General features: G+C 42.3%; 1 protein-coding gene across 9 annotated transcripts in view; it reads right to left on the bottom strand.

Moving 5' to 3' along the window:
* Positions 1 to 479: 479 nt before the first annotated feature.
* ACIN1 (apoptotic chromatin condensation inducer 1) overlaps positions 480 to 27207 on the bottom strand; it is a 37435-nt gene continuing 10707 nt past the window's right edge. For 3 of the 9 annotated variants that reach the window (XM_074234869.1, XM_074234873.1, XM_074234872.1), the window contains exons 4-19: positions 23860 to 23948; positions 18299 to 19576; positions 17547 to 17774; positions 16174 to 16289; positions 13485 to 13535; positions 7911 to 8052; positions 4189 to 4231; positions 3279 to 3412; positions 3036 to 3188; positions 2550 to 2691; positions 2303 to 2448; positions 2071 to 2178; positions 1839 to 1946; positions 1253 to 1577; positions 1022 to 1122; positions 480 to 865 (exon numbers count right to left, since the gene is read on the bottom strand). In XM_074234869.1, the coding sequence (XP_074090970.1) occupies positions 563 to 865; positions 1022 to 1122; positions 1253 to 1577; positions 1839 to 1946; positions 2071 to 2178; positions 2303 to 2448; positions 2550 to 2691; positions 3036 to 3188; positions 3279 to 3412; positions 4189 to 4231; positions 7911 to 8052; positions 13485 to 13535; positions 16174 to 16289; positions 17547 to 17774; positions 18299 to 19576; positions 23860 to 23948 (3467 nt within the window). In that variant the 3' untranslated portion in view covers positions 480 to 562. Of the gene's footprint in view, positions 866 to 1021; positions 1123 to 1252; positions 1578 to 1838; positions 1947 to 2070; positions 2179 to 2302; positions 2449 to 2549; positions 2692 to 3035; positions 3189 to 3278; positions 3413 to 4188; positions 4232 to 7910; positions 8053 to 9548; positions 10034 to 13484; positions 13536 to 16173; positions 16290 to 17546; positions 17775 to 18298; positions 19577 to 23859; positions 23949 to 27207 lie in introns of those variants that run through there. The other 6 variants (XM_074234870.1, XM_074234871.1, XM_074234874.1 and 3 more) reach the window with 6 other exon arrangements.

Here is a 27207-nt window from a genome sequence, read left to right as displayed (position 1 = left end):
TATAAAGTGGAACTTGTGGGCCAGCTGGGGAGGCTGAAGGGCGAGAGGTTCAAGACTTCAGGAACCGCAGGGGCTGGAGACTCGGGAGGAGAGGCTGATTCAGCTCATAGATGCCCCAGTCTTGACCCCAGCTATTCCTGAAGGGAGGAAGGTGAGATCCCCGGGGGGTGGGGGGAGAGAGCAAAGGAATGACAGGGAAACAAGTTATAGGGAAGGTGAAAAGAGGGAGAAAGGGATAAGGGAGACTTGGGGATGCCGAGTCCTCTGCTGCTTCCCATCTGAGTTTAACCCCCCCCCCCCAATGAATGGGTCTTAGCCCTACACAGATCCAGAAATGGGGTTTGGGGAAAGGGCTGAAGGGCACATGGGGCAGCAACACAGCCACTTCTCCCCGGGTGTTCTGTGAACAAAGAGAGGAACACTTCAGCGCAGGGGATTCTGCGCAATACCCTCAGGGGTCAAGGTGGTGGCAGAGCGGCTGTCCCTTTGTGGCTCTTCCCCCCCTCCCCCCACCAGCAGGGCGGCTGATGCCTGAGGCTTTCCTTAGGGTGGGGGGTTCCAGCTAGCGGCGCCCACCCCTGTCTCGCACCGGGGTGCTGCGGCTGCGGCTTCGACTGTGCCGCTTGGTGTCCCGCCGATCCCTCTCTCGACCCCGTTCCCGATCCCGATCCCCCCGGTCCCTCTCCCGTTCCCTCTCCCTCTCCCTCTCTCGGCTGTGCTCCCGACGTTTCTCCCTCTCTAGCTGCCGGCTCCGTTCCCGTTCGGCTTCCTTCTCTCGTTCTTTCTGTTCTTCTTCCTCCTGCTCTTTTCGCCGTTTCTCGCGTTCCTTGGCCCTCTCGGCCCTCTCGGCCTCCTTCTGAACGATCTGTGGGCCGAGGGGGGGAGTCAGGGTGTCTGCTGCTTGTGCCTCTCCTTGCCCCGTTCCTGCAAACCTGCCAACTCTGTGACCAAGCCCTGCCCTCCCGATATCATCCAGGGCCCTTGGGGCATTTTTCCAGTCTTTATACAAGAGAAAGCTCACCTGGCAGTCAGTCAGAGGAAGCCAGTAGATGCAGGGTGCTGCCTTGGTCTTTCGGAACAAGTCGTCCAATAGCTTGGCGGGTGGTTCCTCTTGGGCTTTTTCTGTGAAGATAGAGAATGGTTAGATTCTGAGTATGCCTGGCCCTAAAATGGATCCCATCTGATTGTTAGGTACACTTGCCACAGTCTAGTAACAAAAGATGGGGAAAGCTACCCGTGGCTCAATCAGTACCTTTCTTTTCACTCTTCTTCTCTTTGGACTTGGCTCGTTCCTTGCGACGGCGGTCACGGGAGCGAGATCGGGAACGGGGCCCTTCACGGACCTTGTCCCGGTCCCACTCCCGTTCTGAGCGAGTCCGTTCCCGTCGCTCCATCTCGCGCTCCCGTTCTGCCCATTGCTCCCGCACTGCCCGCTCCTGCTCCCTCTGCTCTGCCCTTGGATGATGGGGCGGCTGGGTTGGAGGCGGGGGCGGAGGGTGCAGGGGCCGTGGGCCTCCCTGCTCCTCAGTTTTAGGCTCAGAGGGTCTATCTGGCAAGAGGCCTCGATGAAAGTCCAGCTGGGGGTAAAGAAGGGCAGATACTAAATTTATAAAAAGTAAATAGTAAAAAAGGGCAAAAAAAAAAAAAGGGAAACTCCTTAAGGATTGGCTCAGGTAAACCTCAGTGGCATCTCTTAAGCAATGTTACAAGTTCAATTATGGAAAGGGCACTGGAAAGAAATATTTCCCTATGGGGGTCCTGACCCAGGTGCCAGGGAAATTCCTGGAAAAGAGGACCCTGGTAAGAGAAGATGCCCACCTCCTTTCTAGGTCTCATACCTCATCCTGCTCTGCATAGTCAGCACACAGGAATTTGGGATTGGACTGGGGCCACTTGACTCCATGCAGGGCTGTTCGAGTGGCAACAGCTTCTTCTACTGTTGAATACTGATAAAAAATAGAAAAACCCCCACTGATAAAAGCCTTCAATTTAGTCACCATCCTACAATGCCCCAAGATCAGCACCCAAAGGACCCAGCAACCTAGCCATGGAACATTCCTTCCTCCTCACCGTGACATAGCAATGAGATTTGATTTTATCTATCCAGAAGGCCTCTTCCACCAGGGTCCCCGTACGACCCAGCAACTCCTTCAACTGGCCTAATGTAAAAGGACGAACCTGCCAACGAAAACGGAAAGGAGGATAGAAAGGGAGTCATTCCTAACACTTTTCAATAGCCCACAGCTCAGGCAGAATGCTTGGGAATGCCTATTCTCTGATTTGGGGTGTGGAACCTACTTACCAAATTGGAGATGTGAACGATGTTATTGATCTTGCCCCGAGGTGGTGAGGGCACCTGGGCTGTACGAACAGGATCATCAATTGTGATAGACACCCCAGACTTTTGCTGGCTGATTGAACGCCTGGTCAGAGTGTCTCCCAGAGTCACTGCAACAAAAAAACAGGAATGGTTGTCAGCAGGGCATAACTCTAGGATTTTTACCTTCTCCAGTACAACCCTTTGGTTCATTCGTTGCCTTATTACTCACCTTTTTTAACTTCATGCTCCACAGGTGGAGGCAAGGCAACTTCTACAGAAACCTGGGGAGCTTCAGGGGGCTCAACTTCAGGTTCTTTTTCTTCCTCCTCTTCTTCACGTTGCCCATTTTCCTGGCCTTCTGCTGGCACCACCTATAGAAAGGGAGAAGGTAAGGGAACATCAGGGGCTCTGAGGCACTTCTTCTCAAGCACATCATGTCCATGACCCTGACTCCTTCTGATGAGGCAGGGAAGAATAGTAGATCTCAGAAGCTCTTTCTAAAAAGCTGGAAATAATGTGAATTGAGGCATGTCACTGGCAACATATTCTCAATATTGGGTGCAAATACATATGCCCCTGAGTTATGAGACACTGAATCAATGGTAAAAAGGCAGTCCAAGTTCTGACTCCTACCTCAACAGCCACCCTGTTCCCAGCCACTTCCAAACAGAGAGCCTCTCCATAATCTGGCTCCTTAGCACACCAAGCCTTTTACCTGAGTGACGGTCCGGCAAATCTTCAGGCCCTTGTCGTGGGATCCATCCTCACCATTACGCTCTGTCTCATCTTCAGAGATCCTTGAGTCATCGGCATGTAGATCCACAATGGCCTCCTGCCCCGCCAGGGGTTTGATGTCGGGGATAAGGCTCTGGGACACAGATACCCCCCACCCCGTTACACTGGGCCCACGCCTACTCCCACCTCCCCACATTCCCCCCTCAGGCTTTTCCCACCTCACCTTGAGAGACTCAGTGGTGATACTGATGGAGGGTTTCTTCTGTGTGGTGGCTGTGCTAGCCCCCCAACGCCGTTTCCGTCCTGGCTGGCCTCCTTCTGTATCGCTGTTTCCAGCTGGTACCCCTTTGGTAGCTGCTACTCCCAAGAAACAAAGCTCAGTTGTGAAATGGCCAAAGGTTCTATATTAGTTCCCTCTGTAACCCCACTGACCAACCTTTAACTTGGCTTATCTTATCCATCATCAATTCAGATTGTTAAATATTTTAAAGTAATATTTTAATTAAGGCAAGTAATCTTAGAGATTGAAGAAAATTTGTCTTCAGAATGAACAAGAGAAATAAAACCACTTACTGTTTGAAACAAACTATCTACCTGTACTTAAAGGTAGAAAAATCACAATTTTCTTGGTGGGGATTGTATAAGAAGGAAAACCCCTAAGCAATTTAGCTGTACAAATGGAGGTATTAGAAATCACATTTAAAATTATGGGGAAGGCAAAAAGAGATATATGCTTGTATGGGGTCCAGAACTTTTTAAAAACTTATTTTTTATCAAATATTCTCTAGCAGGATGGCAGAAAACTCCTCCTCCATTCCTATTCTCTGACTCTAGGAATATATGTTTGAAAGAATATGTTTCTCTAGCACTTTAGGCTCTAGAATGCCTGCAAGAACAAGAAAGTAGAAACAATAAATGGACAATAGGGTCTGAAACACCTCACTGTCTATTTCCATTGGGAGAGAGATAAGCCTTGAAAACTGGTATAAGTGTAAAGAACTCAATGGAACCAGAGAAATGACCAAAAAACCTATACTCTTGGGGGACAAAGATACAGAGCAATAGAGAAGTACATCTTTCTATCAAAAATTCAGGTTGCTTATGGAATGTCTAAATATCAGTGATGAACTTACAGACAACGGAGATCTTCCTCTTGAAGGATTTGGGCATCGAGCTCTGTATAGAGAAGAGAAGGGGGAAAAAAAGAGAAAGAGACACACCCCACAGAGAGGGGGGGAAGAGGTTAGATGAGGGTAGTTTCAGCACAGGCTCCAGAGACACAGAGTAAGAGAGACAGAGACAGACAGAGAGACCAAAACAGAAGCGGCAAACGGCAAAAACGGAAGCGGAACCGATGCAAGTTAGAGAAAAAAACAAAACCAAACGTCACATCGGGGAAAGGTCCGTCCAGTCCACACCATGCCTGCATATTAGCTTTACCAGAAATAAGTTGAAAAGAAGACTTTTAGGGTGTAGTGGCCTCCCCCGCTCTTCAAAGATGTTGCCATGCCCCCTTCATAGTCCTTCTGGGTTGAGACATACCTGGCCCAAATTCTGAGGCCACTGCCTCTATTGCCCAGAGTTGGCTGATGCAGTCCTCCATGCTTTCTATTAACTCAGGTTAAAAATGAAGGAACAAAGAAAGCCAACTATGGGATGGGAAAGGCCTCAACGATCTTCATTTTCCTCCCTTCAATAACCAACCAATCTACCAATGAAAATAAAATGACTCTGATCCCACAAAGTACAAGCTATTGTGCTTATCTTGTATCCCATACTGCACAAGGTAAAACTCCAAAGATTTCTATTACCTACAATCCTGATCTCTTTTGGAGGAAGGTAGCCCAAAACCAACTTGACTTGGAGACTGTGAGTTAAATGCCATTTAACTTAGTAACAATCATAGAAAGGTCTTGAAAGGGGCAGCCTTTTTCACTTGTTGCATTCTCAGACCTTCCTAGGCATCTTACTTGGCTCCATGAGGGACTTACCATTCCTTCTCCAACCAGGACTCATGCCTTATGGGCTTTAACTGAGAACTAGAAGGTGGCTTTGAGACAACTCCCTTCCTCTTCCCAAAGGAAAGGGACAATGAACAGAGCAGAGAGGAAAGGCTAAGAATGGGGGATAGAGTGGAGAACCTTTATATTTGCATGCTTATTTCTGGAAAAACTAAGGCCACCCTTCTAAAGGGTAGAGCAGGACTCTTGACAAAATCTCTTCTTTCCACCTCCCTCCCCAACCCTGCTTCTGTCATCTAACCAAGTCTCCTTGGTCTCCGTTAAGGGCCAGCCTGACCCCAGCCGGGCCGCTCTCGACGGGAAAGTTAGTGAGAAAAAAAAAAAGTCTTAATTAAAACAGGAAAAACATGAACCAAATAAATAAAATCAATAAAGAAATCAGAAAATTAAAGAAAAAGGGGAAAAATAAAATAAAGATTTTTGGGGGGAAAAAGAAAAAAAAAAGAAGAAAATAAATAAATTAGGAATATGACAAATGTTCCAGGTACCATCTCACACCTGGGATCTTCAGTTCAGCCAATCGCACCTCACTGTGTACTGTATCTAGTCAACCGCCGGTCCAATCAGAATGAGCCCTCCCTGCTAGGCGCTGTGCAATTGGTGGGGGGTTGGGTTGGCAAAAAAGGTGAGTGCACGGCGTGGTGGTCGGCGGCAGAGCCACAGTCCTCCCGGGGGGCGAAGGGGGGGCAAGGGGAAAAATTGGGGGGGCAGTGCCCAGTCTCCAAGGTGTCAGGCAGTTCAATGGTGGTGCCCGGGCTCAGCGAGGGGCAGAGGGGGGGAAATGAGGGGAGAGAGCAGTCCCAGCTCTGTATGGCCACCATCTTGTAGTCCCTGATGAGGAGGTGGCCACTGAATGGCAGGAGTGGCTCATGCCCTGGATTATGAGAGGCAGGCATGGCCCCCATGTCCACCAGTGGCAAACTGCAGCAATAACAACACTCAACATCTGCAATCCAGGTGATGAATAACTCCAGGGTCCCTTTTTCCTCTGCCTGCAACTAGGTGGGGAAGCCTTTGATCAGATGTGGCCAAGGCGCCTCAGATGAAGGTGCCCCTGGAATGGTACGTAGACATTCCAGGTGAAGAATGACAACTGTAAGGCCAGGCTGCTTTTCTTCTCAAGAGTATGTGGTTTCGCCTTAGAGAGCTCCAGCTGGGACAGTGGCTCCAGTCAGATGGATGGATGGAACCAGGCCCTACCTCCAAGGATGGAGAAGTGGTAAGAGCTGCCAGCATACTACCCTCCACCATGTGGGACCAGAGGAAAGTTCATCTGATGAGTGTGCAGTGATGTAGGAGACTGGGATGTCACCAGCATTAAGTTCCTGGGGCTTAAGGCTTTGACCTTCTGCAGGATCCTCAGTGGTTGAAGCTTATTCTGAGGGCCCCACTTTGGTATCTTATAGCCTGCTGCCATGCCCACACATGGCTCTTTAGGGAGGTTTTGTTGCCCTAGAAAGGGAATCCAACAGTCTGTAGAGAACAAGGAAGCCCCCAGCAGAGGCATATGGATGGGGGCCCCAACAATGACAAGAGTTCTTCTTGAGGCATCCCAAGTAGGGAATTGGCACAAGTCCGCCCCTTTCCAGATGCACTTTGCTTTTTGAATACAAGTCTCTCCTGTACAGTACTCTTCTGGCCCCCTGCTGTAGACAGGTCAGGGAGGCAGGTGTGGGGGGCCCCCCCAGGAGCCCACATACAACAACCCCCCTTCTGGCCGAGGCACCAGGATAGCAGACTCGGCTCTTACTGGGCAGCTCAGTAGCAGCGGGTGGGTCCAGAGGAGGAGGCAGCAGCAGCAATTGGCCAGTTGGGCAGGGTTATATTTTACGGGCGGATTACCGTACATGAGGTACTTGGACAAAGTTTTACGGGGAAGAAGGACCTTGTAATAAATAATATTCTGCACATCAAATCACTTTCACCGGCCCCCACCCCCGCAACACACACCAGAGAAAGGCTACACACACAACAGTCCCACCCACCCTGTGCCCCCAACTCCCAAACCCAGCTAAGACTTTCTCTATCACTACAACAGCCAAGAAGATTTTGCTGGCTTGGACTGGGGTAGCCCTTGAATTGGATGCATGGCATGAATGAATGTGAGTGGAAAAAAAAGTATCACCACAGACAAAAATAACTAAGGAATCTTCGTGAAGTATAGTAATATCCACCTCAGCACTAGGACCACTGGGGGGCAGAGAGGAAATTCAAATATTCTAGGCATGGTTAGTCTGTGGTGAAAAATTTCACAAGTCCACTAGGGGGCAATGCTTTCTAACAGGATAAAAAGGAGGGAAAGCAAGAAGGTGATTATCCCTAAGAGACTGAAGATAATAGCCACAAAAACTGAGCTGAGTTTGGAAAAATAATTTAAGAAAATATAACAAGGACTCTTGTCCCTAGTGTGATCCTACCAGAACATAACTAGGCAGCCTCAAGACAAAAGAACAGTTAAGACCTAGAGCTGATGTCCTAGAAATCAGTAAGAGAAAGGAAAAAAAGCAAAGCAGAATAAAGTTTGATAAATTGATAAATACAAACTTAAGAAGCCCAGAAACTAACTTCCCTTATCTTGAAATAAATGTTAAGCCTGGTTCCCAATACAAGGGGCATCCCTTGCTAAACCAGCAAATTCTCCCTTTGGCCCTACACTGCTCAGTTTTCCCTGTCTGCCTCTGGGACCTAAAGGTCCCAGATCTCTGCTGAGTAAATATCTGTCTTACCCCTTCATTCTCAACTTATCCCACTGTTCAAAGGGGGTCACCAGAGTGGCCTACCCTTTCCCCAGGGTTGTCCCCCCACCCTCAACAACAAGTGGCCTTGAAATTTACCTCTTTCTTCTCCTCATCCTCTGCATTGCCCTCAGGGCGCTCTTCACTGCTTGTTGCATCTGCAATGGGCATGGGGGGCTCAGGCACCTCATTCTCAGGCCTGTTTTCAGCTGTCTCCATGGTCACTTCCTCCTTCTCCTCGCTGACAATATTGGTGGGGGGGGGGAGGGAGGGTGGGGAGGAAAGGAAGGGCAGGAAAAAACCAAGGGGAACAGAGAGCAAGATGTTAGCTCTTGAGTCAGGAAACCCCCATGCTTCGTCACTGGGGATGGGGAAGGGGGGGGGGGAAGAGATGGTTTCCCTATCACAAGAGAAATTTAGCCCCTATTGAGGGCCCTAGTTCTTTGGGCTTCAGGCTTAACCCAAGCTGAGGGGAAAGGTAAGATTTTCCTTTACCTAAAGATGAAAGGGGCACAAACACTGGTCATGGAACCATACCCTTCCAAGTTGGGGCAAGGCTGTGATGGAAGTGCGGTGCTGAGGATATTCTGTCTCTGGGATAGTTGAATATCACTGACCAAGGCTTACTACAGGTCTTCATTCCTATCCTTTCTTCAATTGCTTCAGAGGTGATTTTACTACAACCAGTATACCCCCCTCACTGGCCAGGCCAGTTAATAAACACTAATTAAGCTCCTACTATGTGAAAGACACTGTGTAGGGGCTTTTCAAAAGGATGGTAAAATGTGGTCATGACTAATGGCATGGATTCTAGTTGCAAGCCTATTCAAAACCTTAGGTGGCTATGGTCACTCACCTAACCTGGAGATATCAGGAATGATGGAAAAAAGCAAAAGGATACCTCACCAGGAAAAGCTTATGCTTCATAGGTCAACCACCCCCCACCCGTAGAATTTAAGATGGATACAGATCCCTTTTATCAACAAGGTACAGAGGCCACTCTCGATACTCAGCTGACGCTGCTTTTTCCAAATATCCCATTATTACTTTCACAGTTTGAAAGAGCTAATCACCCAGTCAGAAGACACCCACAACTTCCCCCAGATACCTTCAATGCTTTGAATAAATCATCCCCTTTTATGAGTATATAAGGATTTCCCAGTTGGGATTATTACACAAACTACCCCCCCCATTCCCACACAAATAATTCCAGAGATCCATCTTTGAATAAACTGCCTCTCAATCTACTTCAGACCCCACCCCTAACTTCACCCCTCCCTCCCCCACAAGCTTGGGGGGAAAAAAAATCAAATCAAGATGACCAGAGGCCTAATTCTCAGGAGAAGAAACCAAGCCTCCTTGGGCGTGATAACCACCAGGAAATCCAGCAGCCCCAGATAGCCTGACACTCAGAGGTCAGAGAGCCTCCAGAGAGCAGACTGAGAAAGCTGTTGGGGGGGAGGGGAAAATTTATACAGAGCCCCCAGCTAAGCAGGCCCTGACTGAAACACACAGGTTTTAACTGCCTAAATCTACAGCACAGACTAGCCTGAAAAGTATCTATTCCCCACACAGATGGAAGGGGCCTGAGTGGAATTAAGACAAAGAAGAGAAAAGCAGGATGCCTAAAAACAATTAAAAAAACAAAAGGAGAAATGAAGGCCATAGGGAACAAGAGAAATGAGAGGAGGGACAGATGCGAAAGGGAGGAGAGACATGGAAATGTGAAGATCTCACCCTTCTTTGCTTTCTGATAACATGCTTTTTTTTTCTCCCCCTGGAAGTGCTGTTTATCCCCTTCTGGAATGGAAGAAATAACAAAAACCGAACAAAAAAATCCTAAAAAAATTAAATTAAAAAACAAAACCAAAAAAAAAAAAACCCCACCAACAAACAAAATCACCTTCCTTGTCCCCAGCTCCCACCACCTCCTCCCGGCCCCAGATCCAGAGAGAGAGAAAATCAAGAGATGCAGCAACTGGGGATCCAAAAAAAAAAAAAGAAAAAGAAAAAAGAAAAAAGGTAAATGGAAGGGGGTGGTGGTGGTGAGGGGAGATTGAAATAATATATCTGGCGTTTAAGAGATAAGCGTTAAGTCCTCACGGCAAACCCCGGGTTGGTTGGGCCAATCTCTCTGGAGGAGGAGGAGGAGGAAGGCCAGGCTGCTAGTAGTGGCTGGCTCTATTGTATTGGAGGAGCGGCGGCGATCAGCCGGAGACATGCAGGGGAGCCATCTTGCCACTTACCCAGCAGCCTGTGTGTGCAGAGAGGGGAGGGCCCTGCTGCAGCAGGGGAGGGGAAAGCAGAGGGAGGGAGGGAGGGGGCGGGAGAGCAAGCCAGGCTGTTCTCCTTTGGCAAAGCAGGCCACAGGGAGCTCTCAGTGCAGGCTGGCTAGGCCTGGCCTTTCCCCCTTCCGAGCTCACTCATGTTACAACAGCTACTGGGGGCAAACCCAGGGGAGGCTCCTCTCTCCTAGTCCTCCCAGGAGACAAGTTGAGGGCGGGGAAGACATTCAAAGTTACAGCTGCTTATTTTACGTGGAAGCTTCCAGAGGACAAGAAAGAGAAGGAACTGGGTAAGAGATGGGTGAACGAGAACAAGGTAACAAAAGCAAGGATGGAGTAGACAAGACAGACAGGATACAGGCAAGTCTCCTAGTCATCATCCTCCCTACCCCCCACACCACCTCATCTCCCCCATATTCACAAATGTGGAACATGAAACCAGATCAGCCAGTTGGAATCCTGGGGGTGGGGAGGTGGTTGTGTGTTAATTAAACAGTACTACTGGGTCACCATGGTAACAGGTCAGCTTTGCAGCTGTAAGGACCATGTGTTACTCCCCACCACCCCTTTTCTCAGGGACAGCTGGTTACTGGAAAAGTGAGAAGGGAAAAGAAAAGAGGGTTTTTTTTAAAGAGATGACAAACAACTTCGTTGGGTAGTACTTTAATAATGTCTTCTTTCCCTCAGGGTAGAACCCTAGGAAAAGGATAGTCAGCCTTTAAGTGAAAGTGTGAAATATGAGGCCTAAGGCTGCTCTTCTCAATTTCAAGAGAGCAATGGGAACTAGAGGGTCTGATGCTGTCACTTCTAGTCCCAGTACTGCAACTCATTTGGGTGACCTTAGCCAAGGTACTCTTTAGGGCCCATTTTCTTCATTTGCAAAATAAAGGCATTGGGACAGATCATTTGAAAAGTCCCTTCTGACTCTGATGATCTATGATATCTAGGAAGGATCCAGAAATGAAATGAAGCAAAAAGAATTGGGCCTAAAGTGAGGCAGAAGAAAGGCTGATGCCAGGCAGGAGGGAGCACTTCAAGTTCAGTGGAGAAAATCAAGTAGAATCATTACAACCAAAACAATGAGTTTAGTGCGGAGCACCACTATTTTTGACAGAGTCAAAATGAAGCACGGTAGGCATCCAATAAATTTTTGTTGCCTGAAGACTTCCTTCTTAGAGTGTATCCCAAAGTCCAGCATCTCTTTTTTCAAAAACTGCATTTTTAATCTTAGAAATGAAGTTTCTTCCCTGCTACTGAAGGGCAAACTAAATAATAATCTGGGAAGATTCTGAAGGTTTCAAATGATTCCCTTTTAATTTCCTTTCTTTTAGTGGTCTCTGCTTCTCAAAAGTCAATTTGCTCATTCTGCATTTTTACCTTGGTTGGATGACTTCCTAAATCAGGTTTTTAACTGTTTTGTTTTGATTTGATTTGTTTTCCCTTGGTCATCTTGGTACATGAACACGTGACTATTTAATACAGCTGTTACTTGAAATCATTATTTTTGGGATACCCTAAAGGTTGGATTATTCTTTCTGTGATGTTAGGATTATGAAGTGATTGAAGGTTTCAAAGATGCTATTCTAGGCATAAAGTAGTTAATAAACGCTTGTTGAATCAAATTTCAAGTATACAAGGGATTCCCCTAAAAATATTTTGTATAGAATACCCATAAAAATCATTACCTTCCAACACCTTCCAAATTCAGATGAGCTGGGATTACCACCTGCTTGTCCTGAGGTACATTTCAACTGTTCATATCCCTCCCCAGAAGAGGCTTCCTTTAAGGAAGAAGTCTGTGTTTAAAGTGTGAGATTACCATGATGCCTTTCTTTGTCCTAACAACCATGGGAATTCTTCCAATTCCTCCATCCCTCTCAAGATACAGCAGGTTTGTGTCTTTCATATGCCTAGATTATCCTCTTAGATAGCCATTAAGTGAAAGTGTGAAATATGAGACCTAAGGCTGCTCTTCACAATTTCAAGAGATCAATGGGATCTAGAGGGTCTGATGCTGTCACTTCTAGTCCCAGTACTGGAGAACAAATTCTGTGAATGTTTAGAGATTAAATACCTCATGAGGAGAAAACACAAGCAAAAGTTGAGACCTTGAAAACACCAGAAAAGTGAGGTGGTGGACTGTAACCTCTGATAACCTCAGCTCTAAGACTGTTTTAAGTGAGCTTTTGCTGTTATCACCCAGTTGTTCTTTGCCATATCTTAAGACAAAAAGACATGTTTTATCCTTTGCATTCATGTAAAAGGATCCCTAAATAAGTTTTAAAATGTGTGAAAACTCCCCTTTATGTGTTCCACCCACTATTAAGCAGTATGGAATGATGGAGCCCAGACAAAAAGCACAGTGTAACCTGGAGGCGAGAAATTCAGGTTAGTGTTCAAACCCAAATGAAAAAATGTAAATAGAAGTGAAGTTCACAAGCTAATGGAAAAACCAAATACTGCACATACTTATATTCGAACCCAAACCCCAAAGTTATTACAGATAATTCACAGGGAGTTGAAAAGAACTGCTGTGGAAAAGACATGAAAAATCCTGGGATTTTGTAATAAGGATCCTGGATTAACTGTTGTGCTTTCAAACCCTAAAATTAATATTCCACACAAAGTGCAAATAAACAGTTAAACCTTTTAGAATGAACAATTCTATCTCTTGACAAAAATTGTAGGTATAGGGGCTCAAGTCCCTCAGGGAGGGTAGATTACTCGAAGTATTTCTTTAAAAATCATTCCCTTCTCAAACATGTGAAGGAATAATGTCAGTAGGCTACATTAAAAGTGTTACTGCTTGCTAGATCTGAAGATGAAGAAAGGTTAAATGTTCAGACAAAATCAAATGACAAGTTAAGAGGGTAAGAAGTAGCTGTGCACTCAGGATTTGGATTGGAATATTTCCCTGTATTAACATATAATCATAGTACTATTATTTTCTGTTGCAGAGAAATTTTTTTTTTTAACTTCTCTAGTAGACAGAAAGATTGGACTTTGGAAAAAGGCTCAGCTGGATCAGAATTTGAGACTCTTACTCATGTTGCATCAATGAGAATCCCCTCTCCTAACTAAACACCTGGCCTTATTGAATAAAATGCAGCCAAAAGTTAAAATAACAGCCAAAGTGAAAGTCAGCCCCTTTGGAAGGGAAGGGTTTTTGAAAGACAAATGATTTTTCTAATATTTTAATCTTTCAAATTTTATATATTTAAGGCAATGGGGTTAAGTGACTTGCCCAAGGTCACACAGCTAGGTAATTTTTAAGTGTCTGAGAATGGATTTGAATTCAGGTCTTCCTGACTCCAGGGTTGGTGCTCTTTCCACTGCGCCATCTAGCTACCCCCTTTTTCTAATGTTTTAAAGAAGTAGCATAGCTCACCTCCATTTCTGAAACTCCTTAACTTGCTTAGATGGGACAGGAAAACTGAAGCTGAGTCATGGAAGAATAAGGTTTTCATTTAGTATTGTTGATCTTGCTTTTGAAACTGGTCAGGGTTCCCGAAGGCCACTGGTTGAATCAAAGGCCCAGGAATTGCCAGAGTGTGCTGTACTGCTTTAAAGTAGATCCTCCAGGGATGGAGGCAAAAGTGAGGTTTTAGTTTATTGAATTTAATGTCAACATAGTGTAGTTTAGTAGTAGTAGTTTAAGAGTGTCAAGTAGACCATCTGGTGGAAGGAGGCATTTGGTACACCTTTCCCCCATTTGTATTGTATCTACACTTCAAATTACTACCCCAGGTTTGGAACCATATCACCAGGGCTTATCTAGACAACAAAGGATAAGAACATTTTTTGCCCCAAGTGAAAGCAGGCTGTACCCCTCAACCCATCAAAGTCAGTCTGATATGACTAACTTCACTTGTAGAATAAAAAAAGTCAGTCATTTTTACTTGAGGGGGAAAAATCCAGAATTGACTCAAAAGCTTTCCTTGGGGCTTCCTACTGTAAAAGGAAAAAAAAAACCACACAAAGTGATAGTTGCCTGTTTCACCATTGCAGATGATGTGTGGGACAAGATCTGGAATTCTAAAACCATCTGCTTCTCAATGAACACAGGAAGCAATTTTCTAGGCCCACTAATACCAGGCTTAGTAATACCCACTTCAAAGTTGCAATTAAATAAATAATAAGCTGTACCCCTTTATGGGGTGCCTCAGGCTGATAAGCACAGGAGGGGACCCCATATCCTGACTGGAGATGTAAGCTGGGGCCAGCCATCCTTAACATCTTCCAGGATCCGATGGGTTGTCACTTTATGTTCCTAGAAGAAAAAAACTCTTTTCCAGAGAATAATGCACCCATTTTAAGAAGGAAAAAACAAACATCTCTCAAAGGAAGTGGTGCCAACCCTGTTTTGAAAAATAAAATCTAATGGCCACATGATGGCAGTAGATGCAACTTAATGGCATTATAATGGCAGTGATGACATTAACATAGGATCTTAGCCAAAGGCATGAACTACATGGAATGTAAACTCATTAAAATAATTGAAAAATGAGGTAAAATCATACAACTGTTCCCAGTCAAAGGCAAAAATCTGCCAATAAGGCAGATATTTTAGGGTCTTCAGAAATAAATTGACTATTACTGACCTAGGGAGAAATTACATTAATGTTAATTAGAAATTACATTAATGTTAAAAAGGACTGGAAATAATTTTGAAAAAATTTTGGATCAAGTGTTATCACTGAAACAAGTTATTCAGATACTGCAATCTTCATAGCTGAGTAACTTATTCCCACAATGCTTCACCCCAGTGTTTAAGTCAGGTGAATTTTGTTCAAAATGGCTGCTCATCTATAATGGGAATCAGACAATAATCCTGAATCTCCTTCTATATGGCAAATATTTTAATGAGATCCAGAAATATAAAATAGCATCAAACTAGTGGCATTAAGATAACTAAATCAAGTTGAAGGTATAGTGGCAGCCAGTTGATATAACTTATCCCTAACAAGTGCCTGAAAAATCTCCAATGAGAATGAACCCATTACTTCCCTAAAGGACCCAATATAGCTGTTAGTAATTTTTTTCTTTACATCAAATCTGAATCTGCTTCTCCGAAATTTCCACTCACTGCTCCTGGTTCTGACCTTTGGATCTTAGCAGGACAAGCCTAATTCCCCCTTCTCCATAAAAAGCTCCTATTATAATATCAACTGATCATGCCCCCTTCTCCAGTGTCCTAGTCTTTCCTTTGGGCTATATAACCTCAATTCCTTCATTTCATCCTCTTCTGGGACATGCTTCAATTTGTCAATGTTTTTCCTAAAATGGGATACCTAATAATGTTCTAGTTGTGGTCTGACCAGGAAATATTACAGCAAAAAAGACCAGATTCCCTCATTTCAACTTGGAAATTCCCTAAATTTACTTTAATCACAAAATCAAAAAGAAGTTTTGTCAATGGAAAATCAGGACTCTAGTGCTTAATATAATTAAGATATTAACTATGGGTTCTTAAAAGCTAGTCTCTGGCATCACATATGCTAGCTATCAAATCTAGGGTTTCTGAACCATCCCCAAGAGTGATAGAGGCACTTAAGGCCACAGAAATAAAATTTTAGCTTAGTATAAATACTGCTATTTCATTAGTTTAATAGGACTGATTATGTCTTAAGTTTGGAAGCACAATTCCCTGCTGGCTTACCTACAAGAAAAATAACTGGTTGTGACATCCATCCCTTCCATTGTCCTGCCCTCAGTACCATTTCCCAAAATTCTTTATGGAATTCTGGTGGTAGCTTCTAGCATAGTAAAAGAAAATCTAGACCTTGTCCAGATTAAAACTCTACCTCCATAGATGAAGAATGAAAAGAACACACTTGGATCTGGTGTCAGAAGTTCAGGGAATCAAGATCCTAGACCACTCTTCCTACCCATTATAACCTCAGACAAGTAACTTAAACACTACATTTCTCAGTATTCTCTTCTGCAAAATAAGGGCACTGGACTAGCTGACTTCTAGAGTCCCTTCCAATACTATTATCTTATGACCTGGGGGAATAACAAGACTACATTCTAAATTGCATTATTTATGAGGGGCCCAATCCAAAGGCACGACTTACACAGTGTGCTGGATCCTTCCTGGAGCTGGCTGCAAAGCGGTCTGCATCTCTGGTGTTCGGGTATCTAAAGGGGCAGGTGGTTCTGCCTCTTCAACTTCAGGCTTTTTGGGGCTCCCCTATCAAAAAGTAAGAAAAAACAAACATACCAAAGAGCTTAGAAAGATAACTTTGTATTTCTTTTAACATAATATTCTCCATACATTAAGTCCTGAGGTTTGCTAAATTTGAATTCCTTATTCTTTTATGTGGATCTAATGAGCATATCCTGCCCTGGTATCTCAGTAAACTCAACTTCTATTTTATATTACATCACTTCACTTCAAAAGTGGGTCACTGAATGGAACATGGCTTAAGATAAGGTACTTAGACAATTTCTACAGCAGCATCTTATTAGGAGGCTTTCATTATCTGAGCAGAGCTCAGAGTTCTGAATTTCACTTCTGCTCTAAAGGAGAAAAGGAGGCTATTTTTGTTCTTAGAAGGGGCTGAGATTTTGCCAATAAGGCAGATATATTTAGATAGATACCTAAGATATTTAGATATTTATTTAGATAGATATATACCTAAGAAAGACCCCAACTGATCCCTGATAGAAAGTCATTCTACATTCCAGTCAGTACCCAGAGTAGAGAATAACTCACATAATTCACACAAACCAATTCATGGGTTCTATTGAATTAAGGACATTGTTTTTATCTTGTGAAATTCTATGAGATATGAGATAACTGAGTTCTAAGAGATGAGCCATACAATCCATTGATATAAACAACTAAGTATACTTTAACTTCACTGAAATTCTACCTAGTGTTCTTCCTCTCCTTTCCTCCATGGGCTTCCAAAAACTGTCATTCTCCACCCCTCCCCACTTTTCTTAGCAGGAGGGCCCATTCTACCCTAGTTCAGTTCAGGCACAGACAGCATAGTATTCACAAAGAATACTGGATTTGGAGTTAGGAGTATTAGGTTCAAATCCTAGCTCTGACACTTAAGATCTGTGAGACTTTGAATAAGTCACAAAATGCTTAGCCTCAAGTTTTCTTCTCTTTAAAAACAGGCATACGGGGGCGGGGGGGGGGGCGGCAGCTAGGTGGTGTAGTGGATAAAGCACCGGCCCTGGAGTCAGGAGTACCTGGGTTCAAATCCGGTCTCAGACACTTAATAATCACCTAGCTGTGTGGCCTTGGGCAAGCCACTTAACCCCATTTGCCTTACAAAAAAAAAAAACCTAAAAAAAACCAGGGATAATAATATTCACACTATCTACACCTCACATTGTTGTAAGAAAAATGTTTTGTAAATCCTAAAATACTGTTAAGTTACAAGAGAGGTAGTGATTATCTCTTGCCCCCTGGTAAGGAAGTGCCATAGCCTACCCGCTCTGGTTTCAATCTCTGGGTCTTATGCTTCTCAACTGCTTCAGCCTGGCTCACACCCCTCACTGGGGCAAAGGCTGGAGAGACGGTAGTCCTCTCTTTTGGTTCAAGGACCTGCCGCTGTGGCACTGATGGACTGCTGAGAGATGCAACCTCCTGCCCAGGAGAGGGATCTTTGGTGTGGGAGTAGCTGGTGCTGCTATCCCTGGAGACTCCAGGGCTCCGAGACTGAGGAAATCAGAGTGGGAACATCATAAGAACACAGGTCTTTGGTTCCAGTAAAATATTATCTAGTTTTCCACTTCCTACTTATTCAACCTAGTATAGAGAGATCTTTCCTGTCTTTCCTTAATATTTAAGCTAATAGTTCAATTCCTAATGATAGTGTTCATTTCTAATCTGAATACCTTAAGTTCTTTTAACTTATTTTTATTCCTGTCAGAATTATCAATTTCTCTAATTTAATAGTCAATGATCTAGAATTCTTAAACTTGTTTAGACTGGAATATAGAATCAATCTCAGTTAGCTAGGAGTTCTAAATGAAGAAGGAACCCACCCAGGTATAAATTATAGGACAGGGAATTTAAATTGAGTTCTAAAGCAAATCACAAAGGGAGAAATTTTAATAGGCCAGAAGTTGAAAGAGAAGATTTAAAGTTTAAGATGTAAATAATGTTGATATAAAATAGGAAGTAACATAGGGCAAATAAATGGAAGCTGGTTAGAACATCTTAAATTCTGATATACTCACTTTCCTACTGTTGCTTGAAGCTGAACGGGATCGAGAACGAGAACGGGACCTAGACTCTGATGTTGACCTGGAGTCTACTTTGGTTCCTGAACGTGGATTGGAACAAGAGCGTGACCAAGATATATCCCTCTGCTTGGATCTGGCAGGTGATCGGGATCTAGAGCCTGAACTGTCTGGAGAGCGAGATCTTGATCGGGAAGTGGAGGAAGATGATGAGGACTGGCTGGAGGGTGAACGTTTCATCCTGTGGCTCGGGAGAGGGGTAGGGGAGTCTCCTTTGCTTTCCTTCTGCACCAAAGATGGTGGCAGTTCAGAGGGAACCTCAGTATTCACCTTGAATAGATTTGATTCCTCAGCTTTTAGAGCAATGAATGGGGTAGAATGCTCTGGCTCACTTTGGTGAGCCTCCTCAGCTAAGGGTACAGTCATTGTGTTTGCTTCAACTGGAAGAAGGGAATTCCCCTCTTGTGCTATCTCTGTGGGAGACTTTACTTTGGTGCCTGGAGGGCTTGGCAAGGAAGGCAGTCTTCCTACCACCTGAACAGTATGTGGGGATAATATTAGTTCTTTGGCCTCAGCCTCTTCAAAGGGAGGAGACCTCTGGGTAAGGTCAGGAGGGGCTGGGCCTTCCAATAACTCTGTTTCTTCTCCAGTGGTGGGTTCACTAGGAGCTGGTGGTGTGGACGCTTCCTTGGTCAGCAGGGGTGGGGGAGTCTCTTCCTCACTAGCAACTTGTTCTGGTTGTGGCCTAAGGGAAACCTTCAGCAGATCATCAGTCAGTCGAGGTGGAGAAGGAGATTTTTGTTTTTCTTCTGGGTTTTTTGTAGCTTTTACTTCTTTTTCTCCTATATCCTCTTCCTCTTCTTCCACTTCAACTTCTGATGCTTTCACACCTTTCTCTTGCTGCAGTCTGGCTAACTGACAAACTTCAGCTCCTTCCAGAGCCCTTGAAGTTCTTCCTCCTTCCTCTAGTCCTTCCTGTTCCTGGGATCCAATGCTTTTGGTTACCCCCTCCATTACCTCCTGAAAGGCTGCTCTGGCTTCCTCCTTTCCCCCTTGAAACTGTTTTAGAACTGGCAGCTCAACAGCTTTTTGCATCTCTTCTTCTTCCTCCTCTTCTTCCTCTTCTTCTTCTTCTTCCTCCTCTTCTTCCTCTTCTTCTTCTTCCTCTGTTTTCACATTTCGATCTGCTCTGGCCCTCAGATTTCTGGAAGGTGTTTCCCGTTCCTCTTCTTCCTCAGCTGCCTGGCTACTTTCAGAGAGCTTAGCTGCTCTTGCCTAAAATTAAAAATAATAAAATAATAATGCACATAGGCATATTCATTGGCTCTGCACCTGCTTGCTAAAAAATCTATTGGAGGAAAAAGAAATCTTAGGAAGACCCCTTGGAGGAATTTTGAATACTATAGAAAGAGGTGACATGATACTAAACAATTTTCTTTTTTAAAAAGTCTTGTTTTTATTTAAAACTAGCTTGGCATAGTGGATAATGAGTTAGACTTTGAGTCAAGAAGTTCAAAGTTAAATCTTTCCTTTGGCATATATCTCTTGTATAACCCTGGACAAGACATTTAATCTGAATGCCCCAAGTGGCTCTCTGAAATTATATAGTTGTAGAGAAAGTGCTTATCTGCACATATATAGTAAGTTTCTCACTGGCAGCTCCCTACTGATGAAATGGTAGGCCCAATTTTAAAAAAATTAATTTATAACTCTTATTTTTACACCAATTTCATTTCTGACTATACTCCTTCTCCCTCTCCTCCCCACCAACCAAACATTTTTAACTAAATACAGGATAAAACCCTAATGTAAAAGATTGCAAAAGCAATAGTGTTAGGGGTCAAAATTAGCTAGTTTTTATAGAACTATTAACTTTTCTAATAATTAGCTGTTTTGAGAATACTGACAGATTGTCAACATCAAAAACAAATTAGAGGAGCATGGAAGAAATTATCTGTCCAATAATATGGATAAGGAAAGAGTTCATGACCAAACAAGAGCTAGAGGATCACAGAGTAAAATGGATAATTTTAATTACATGAATTAAAAAGGTTTTGCACAAATAAAACCAAATGAGTCAAAATTAGAAGTTTAGCAATCTAGGGAGAAATTTAACAGTGTTTTTTAATTTTTTTTATTTATTTAAGGCAATGGGGTTAAGTGACTTGCCCAAGGTCACACAGCTAGGCATTTATTAAATATTTGAGGTTAGAGTTGAACTTAGGTCCTCCTGACTCCAGGGCCAGTGCTCTATCCACTGTGTCACGTAGCTGCCCCCATATAAGTTTTTTTTTGATAAAATGTCTCATTTCTCGAACATATAAGGAGCTAAATTTATAAAAAAATTGATAAGTTAAAGTTAAAAGAGATGAACAGGTAGTTTTCAGAAGAAGAAATCAAAGTGATCAATAGCCATATGAAAAATGCATTAAATCACTAAGAGAAATGCAAATTAAACTACCTCAAGATACCACCTCATACCTATCAAACTGGCTGAGTTGTAAACTACTTAATCATTATGGAGAATGATTTGGAACTATGCCTATATGTGTGTATATGTGCGTGTGTGTGTGTCTATACATACAGTAAAGAGATAAAAAAATGAAAAATGGATCTATATGAACAAAAATATTTATAGCAACTTTTTTTGTGATGCCAAAAACTGTAAACCGAAGGGATTTCCATCAACTAGGGAATGAATGAATAAATTGTGGTATATGATGACAGGAAGATGGTTTCAGAAAAACATGGAAGAGGGGCAGCTAGGTGGCAAAATGGATAGAGCACTGGTCCTGAAGTCAGGAGGACTCGATTTCAAATTCGGCCTCATATACTTAATAATTACCCAGCTGTGTGACCTCGGGCAAGTCACTTAACCCCATTGCTTTGCAAAAAAAACAAAATACCTGGGAAGATTTATATGAGCTGATGCAAAGTGAAGTGAGCAGAACCAGGAGACCATTATACACACCAATAGCAAAACTCATAAAGATGATAACTATGAAGCCTTAGCTATTCTGATCAATACAATGACTCATGACAAAAAACGCTATTCATCTCCAGAGAGAGAACTGATAAACTGAGACTAAAGCATATTTTTCATACTTTCTTTAGGAAGAAATATTTTGCATGACTTCATATGTGTAATGAAAATCATATTTTCTTGCCTTCTCAATGGGTAAGGAGGAGAAATTTAGAACTTTGGAAGGAGAGAATTTAGAACTCAAAATAAAATTTAAAAGAGAAAATACTGACAGTTTGCTAATTCCTTGAAATCTGGCTTCCCTGATACTAACTGAAATGGCTTTCTCAAAGGTTATTAATTCCATACTCTGGACCCAAAAGATTTTCTTTTTTCATCTTCTATTACTACCTTTTTCTATAAGTTTTAGACACATAATCTTCTGGATATCCTTTCTTTCCTTGGCTTCATCGACACTTTTATGATTTTCCTCCTACCTTTTAAATTACTTCTTTAGTTTCACTTGCTGGCTTTCTTAATGTTGATGTCTTCCTAAAAGTCTGTCCCTGGCCTCTTCTCCCTACATGCTCTCCTTGGCAATTTAATTTATAAACATTCATTAATACATCATAATATAAGCATTCATCCATGCTTCAATGCTACATGTTGAGGAGTCTCAAATCTGCCTTAAACCTCAATCTTTTTCCTAAGATCTAGATTTACACATCTCATTTCCTAGAGGATATTTCTAGTTATTCCACCAGTATCTTAACCTCAGTATGTCTTAAAACCAAACTTTTCTTTTTACCTCCTTCTGATTTCCCCATTTCTGTAAAAGGTACTTCCATTTCTTTACTCACTCAACTCTGAAATCACGTATCATTTTAAACTTCTGCCTTTTGTTGACCACTCAAATCAATTGAAAAGTTTTGTTAATTCTAATTCCACAATAGCCTTTATATTAGTTCCTTTCTCTTATGAAGAGTCAAATCAGACTATTTAATGTTGAACACATAACAAATAATTAGCAGTATCTGCACTAGGTACAAGCTCAACATTCAATTGGGGGTACAGGACAGACATCTCATTCCCACCTAGCTACATTCATTTTGGACTTCTTTAACTTCACCATATGGCCAAAATCTCATCATTAAGAAGTATCATGATCCTGCAAGATTCAATCAACCTTCATATTCATATCACATACCATACATAGAGACTCTCTCTCTCTCTCTCTCTCTCATACACAACCTCCATCTCTGGATCTAGAAAGTAAAGTCCTTAACTCCCCTTTCTTGTCCCTGTCCCCCAATACTCAATTTGGACTTCTTGCTTCTTTCTGTCCTTGCCCCACTGTCACTCCCTCTCACTTCCTTTTTCACTTTTCTGTGCTATCTTTCCTCATAAGCTCCTTGAGGGAAGGGATGCTTCCCCCCCCCCTTTTGAATCTGGATTTCCCCACCTCTCAGCACAGTGGCTGATATAAAAGTGTTTATTGACTACAAACTGTGCCCAAGGCAAGTGTCACCAACTGTACCCACAAATAAAATCAACCCAAGGAGATACTATGGCTAAATGGGTATCCTCCTCCTCCTTCTGTCACCCCTCTTCCACATAGATAGTGGAAGACCAAAAGGTGTAAGATTCTCCCTTGAATATGAAAAACAAGGCACAGACCATTAATGTCATCAAGAAAAGGCATCCATAAACTTTGGGCCAGCAACATCAACAAAAACACCTGCTCTCAACACCTTCACACTTCAGAATTTCAAACCTTTATCTCCAACCTGCAACTGGGATAAGGAGAGTAGGTGCCTGGTTACATGTACACCAGAGGAGTTAAAAGGAGAAATGGGATGAAGTGGATGAGTGGGAAGGTTATAAGTCCTCCCCCCATTATTTTGGGATCAAAAATACCACACCTTGAGACCCAAATTTGTCAACCTCTGTGTATCATGGTGCTAACAATATCAAGGTAATATATAGCAATTTCTCCAGTGAAATCCCAGGATAGTAGCCATTCCTGTGGAGGAGGAAGCATGCTAAGTTCAATTTTAGCTAAGCTGCTAGATTTCCAATGCATTTACTGTCTTGTGAATGTATTGCCATGGGTCCAAACTTTAGTCCCTTTGCCATAGTTATTCTGCTCATACATATATACTTTATAATCTCACTTCTGTGCCTTTTCTATTTACTTTCCCTGGAATACTTTCTCCATGTGTTTAAGTGTTTGCCACCTTTTGACATATACCTTTAAATGCCATTTGTCTTTCCTTTTTGGACTCCAAGTTTATTTTTACTCTTAGGATCTCAAAATAGAACTTGATTTATATTTATCTTAAGAATTCACCATGAATTATTTTATTTGTATATAATAATCTACTAGTTTATGAGCTTCATGAGGGCAAGGGATTTGTCATTTAATCTTTGTATTTCTTAACACCTAACAAAGTATATTACACATAATAAGTGCTTAATTATGTGTGCTGAGTCTGAAATCATTTATCTGTATCTTCACACAGTCCTAAGAAACCATTCTATTAGATAAGCAGTATTTCTTTCCTCTAGAAAGATACTTGTATCAGGAAGTAGTTACCTGTCGCACCCTAGATGACCGTCTTTCTCCTTTTCTTGGTCTTTCATCATCAGATTCACCTTTCTCTTCAGAGATGGAACAGCTTTTTCCTACCAAAAGGAAAAGTATTTGAGGTCAGGATCTTGTCAAGGACCCTCAGCCATGGTGACTTTCTTTATAGAATTTGATTCTAACGTAAAATCCCCCCTACCCAGACATACACAGCTGATTTCTTACTTCAGTTACCAGTACAGGTTCTAGAATCTGCTGGAAAGAAATTCCTTCCAAGAGTTCTATAACTGAGATCTTGTCTCTAGTTCAATTCTTTTTTTTTAGGTGTTTTTTTTTCTTTGCAAGGCAACTGGGGTTAAGTGGCTTGCCCAAGGCCACACAGCTAGGTAATTATTAAGTGTCTGAGACCAGATTTGAACCCAGGTACTCCTGACTCCAGGGCCAGTGCTTTATCCACTGTGCCACCTAGCCACCCCTTTAGTTTGATTCTTAAACCAATTCAGATGCAGTAAAAAGCCAAGGATGTGGAACTAATTGCTGTGGCTAGATGGTGCACTGGATTCAGAAAGATTTGAATTTCAATATAGCCTTAGACACTTTCTAGGTTTGTCATCTAGGATGTGTCATTCAAACTCCAGTGTTCTCAACTATAACATGGCAATAACAACAGCATTTGCCTTACATTTAGATAGCATTTCCATTTTGCCAGACCCAGTGCTGACTGTAGTAGGTCCTGACTAAAAAAGCTTATTGCTTTCCTTTCACTCATGCCCATCTGTCCTGACCATCCAATGTGCTGGGGTGGGGGATGAGGGGCAATTCCTTAACATTATGTGGTCCTCAGTGGAGCCCAGGAGCTGTCCATTACTACTTCTTCACTCTCACTGAGCAACTAGCTTATTTATCTTTCTAGTTAGAATCTAAGAACATCTTTTATACCATTTCTCCTGTAAAGCATGGCAACCTGCAATGGAGAGGTTGGTGTGAGCAAGCTATGACACACTTAAAAACAAGCAATTCTGCTTTGCAATTAACTCCAAAATTAACAACTTCCGGGGAGTTTCCATTTGGCTTCCTTATTTGAGATTCAAGCACACAAATTGCTGTTACTACTATAAATTTGTTGTAAATAGACTATACATTTTTGCTTATATAGATTCTCATTAAACAAATACATATACCATGCAGTATTATCATCCTAGAAATATCGGGCAGAAAAGTTCCTTCCTTTCACACAAAGGAAATGGACTATGGGCAAGTCACTTAACTTTCTAATTGGACATCTGTTCTTCATTTGTAAAACGAAAGGGTTGGATTCTCCATTGAATCAAATATCTCAAAGGATCAATACTGTTCGAGGGTCTATGATAAGGTAAAAAAACTCATCTGAGGAAATAGCATTTTAAAGAGTCTAAAGATAATTACATTCTAGTATAATATTTAACTAGCTTGGTGCTACATCACTGCTAAGACTGAAACTACTTTCCATACCATTGATGGATAGTTAACTTAAATCAATGTTCCCAGTAGTACAGAAAGTATACCCCCCCAATTTTTCTCTTTCCTGGATTTTGTCCTAGTAAGGTGAAATGGGCTATAAAGTTTCTATTGGATTCATCAGAATTTACTAAAGAGTTCTCTTGACTGGGTTCTATGAATTTTCCTCTCAAGCAGGACTGAGGCTAAATTTCACAACAGAGGAAGAGATTGGAGACTTGTAGCTTCACCCTACCTGTACTTATAATTTCTATGGTTAGAACCAGACCCGGTAGGACTTCAAAGGACTATATGTTAGAGATCAACATTGTTGGTGTTATGATAATCATCAAAGAGAATTCAGAAGAGTTTAAATTAGAAAATATGACATCCAATATGACTAAAGCAAATGGGAAAGAAGTTGGTCATCTTGATTAGTTCCCTTGTTAAGATCAAATAGAGGAATGTGTCATGTGTCTATGGTTTGGAGGAGTACAAGGTCAAGCATTTACAACATATGAACTAAATGCTGGCTTGTATTATATTTTAACATAAAATAATTGAAACTTAAATCTTGATATATGAGAAGAAACCCATTCTTCCCTTTGTGGAAGATGCAGATAGGTGACAAAGTATATATAGCACTGGAGTTAGAAAAACCTGAGTTCAATTCTGACCTTAGATATTTGTTAGTTGGGTGACCCTGACCAATTCATATAAACTTTACCTCAGTTTTCTCATCTATAAAATAAAGACAATAGCACTTACCTCCAAAGTTTATTCTGAGGATTAAAATGAAACAATATTTTAAAAAATGCCTTATAAACCTTAAAGTTTGTTAGTTACTATTTTTGCTAGTTACTATTTTTAATGGAAATTAAATCAGTTTTTTACTGAATCGTGTTGCTCTTGTATTTTATGTATATGTATATGTGTATGTATACATATAAATATCCATGTAGCACTTCACAATTTAAGTTGAGAAAGGTTGCATAACTTGTCCAATATCATATTCATTCTTCCACATATTAAGCAGAAGAGCTGGAACTAAAATCTATCTTTTAACTCTATTTTGTTTGACAAATCTGCAAGTATAAAATAACTGTAGTGAAAGCTTCTGAAAGATCTGAAGGGCACCAATGTTAGGGGTTAAAAAGAAGCTGGAGAAGCAGATGGAGCTAGCAACTTGCTTGTGACTGCTCCACACTAACAGGGCAGTTAGCACTGTTCCACAAACTAATTGACGCATCCCTCTGACAGGAACCAAGAACCAAATAGACGATTCAAAAGGTAGAATGAGCTCTGAAATGGGACAAGGTTAAGGAATTAGAAGGTTGCTTCTGGAATGAGAAGGAACTTGAGGGGTAATGGGAGGCTTCACCTGGGAAAGATGACCAGAAGCTGTCCAGGCTGAGCAGTTCGTGCCACTAGGATGATATGCCAGCTTAGGAAAAGAGATGAGGAAGCTGAATGTTTACAAGGAGATTTAACAAGCTAAGCTGTTGGTGAATATGCTGCAGGAAAATCAAATAAAAAAAAATGGGTCAGGAACATGAAGGAGGTCAGGATTTCCTGAAGCCTAGAGAATTCAAGGAGAGAAATGACAAAGACTACTGTAACATCAATGTAGGGTGACCTGAAAGCTGGCAAAGGAATCTCTAGGAACAAAAAAGGTAAATGTTTTCTCAGTCAGAAGGACAGGAATTAGGTCAGAACTCACAGGGGGCAGCGTGGCTGAAGAACAGACATCTGAGAGACCCACAGCTAGAAAAAAGAAATAGGAATCAGGATCTGTGAAGGCACAAGAATTCAACTCTATAGACACTGGCAGCAATGCCCACTGAAATCTATCTTAAGAAATGTAAGCAGTGTTGTCTAACA

Source organism: Macrotis lagotis, chromosome 4 (assembly GCF_037893015.1).
Source record: "Macrotis lagotis isolate mMagLag1 chromosome 4, bilby.v1.9.chrom.fasta, whole genome shotgun sequence".
Taxonomy (NCBI): Eukaryota; Metazoa; Chordata; class Mammalia; order Peramelemorphia; family Peramelidae; genus Macrotis; species Macrotis lagotis.
Note: the sequence above shows the minus strand (reverse complement) of the source record. Positions and strands in the feature narration are given on the sequence as shown.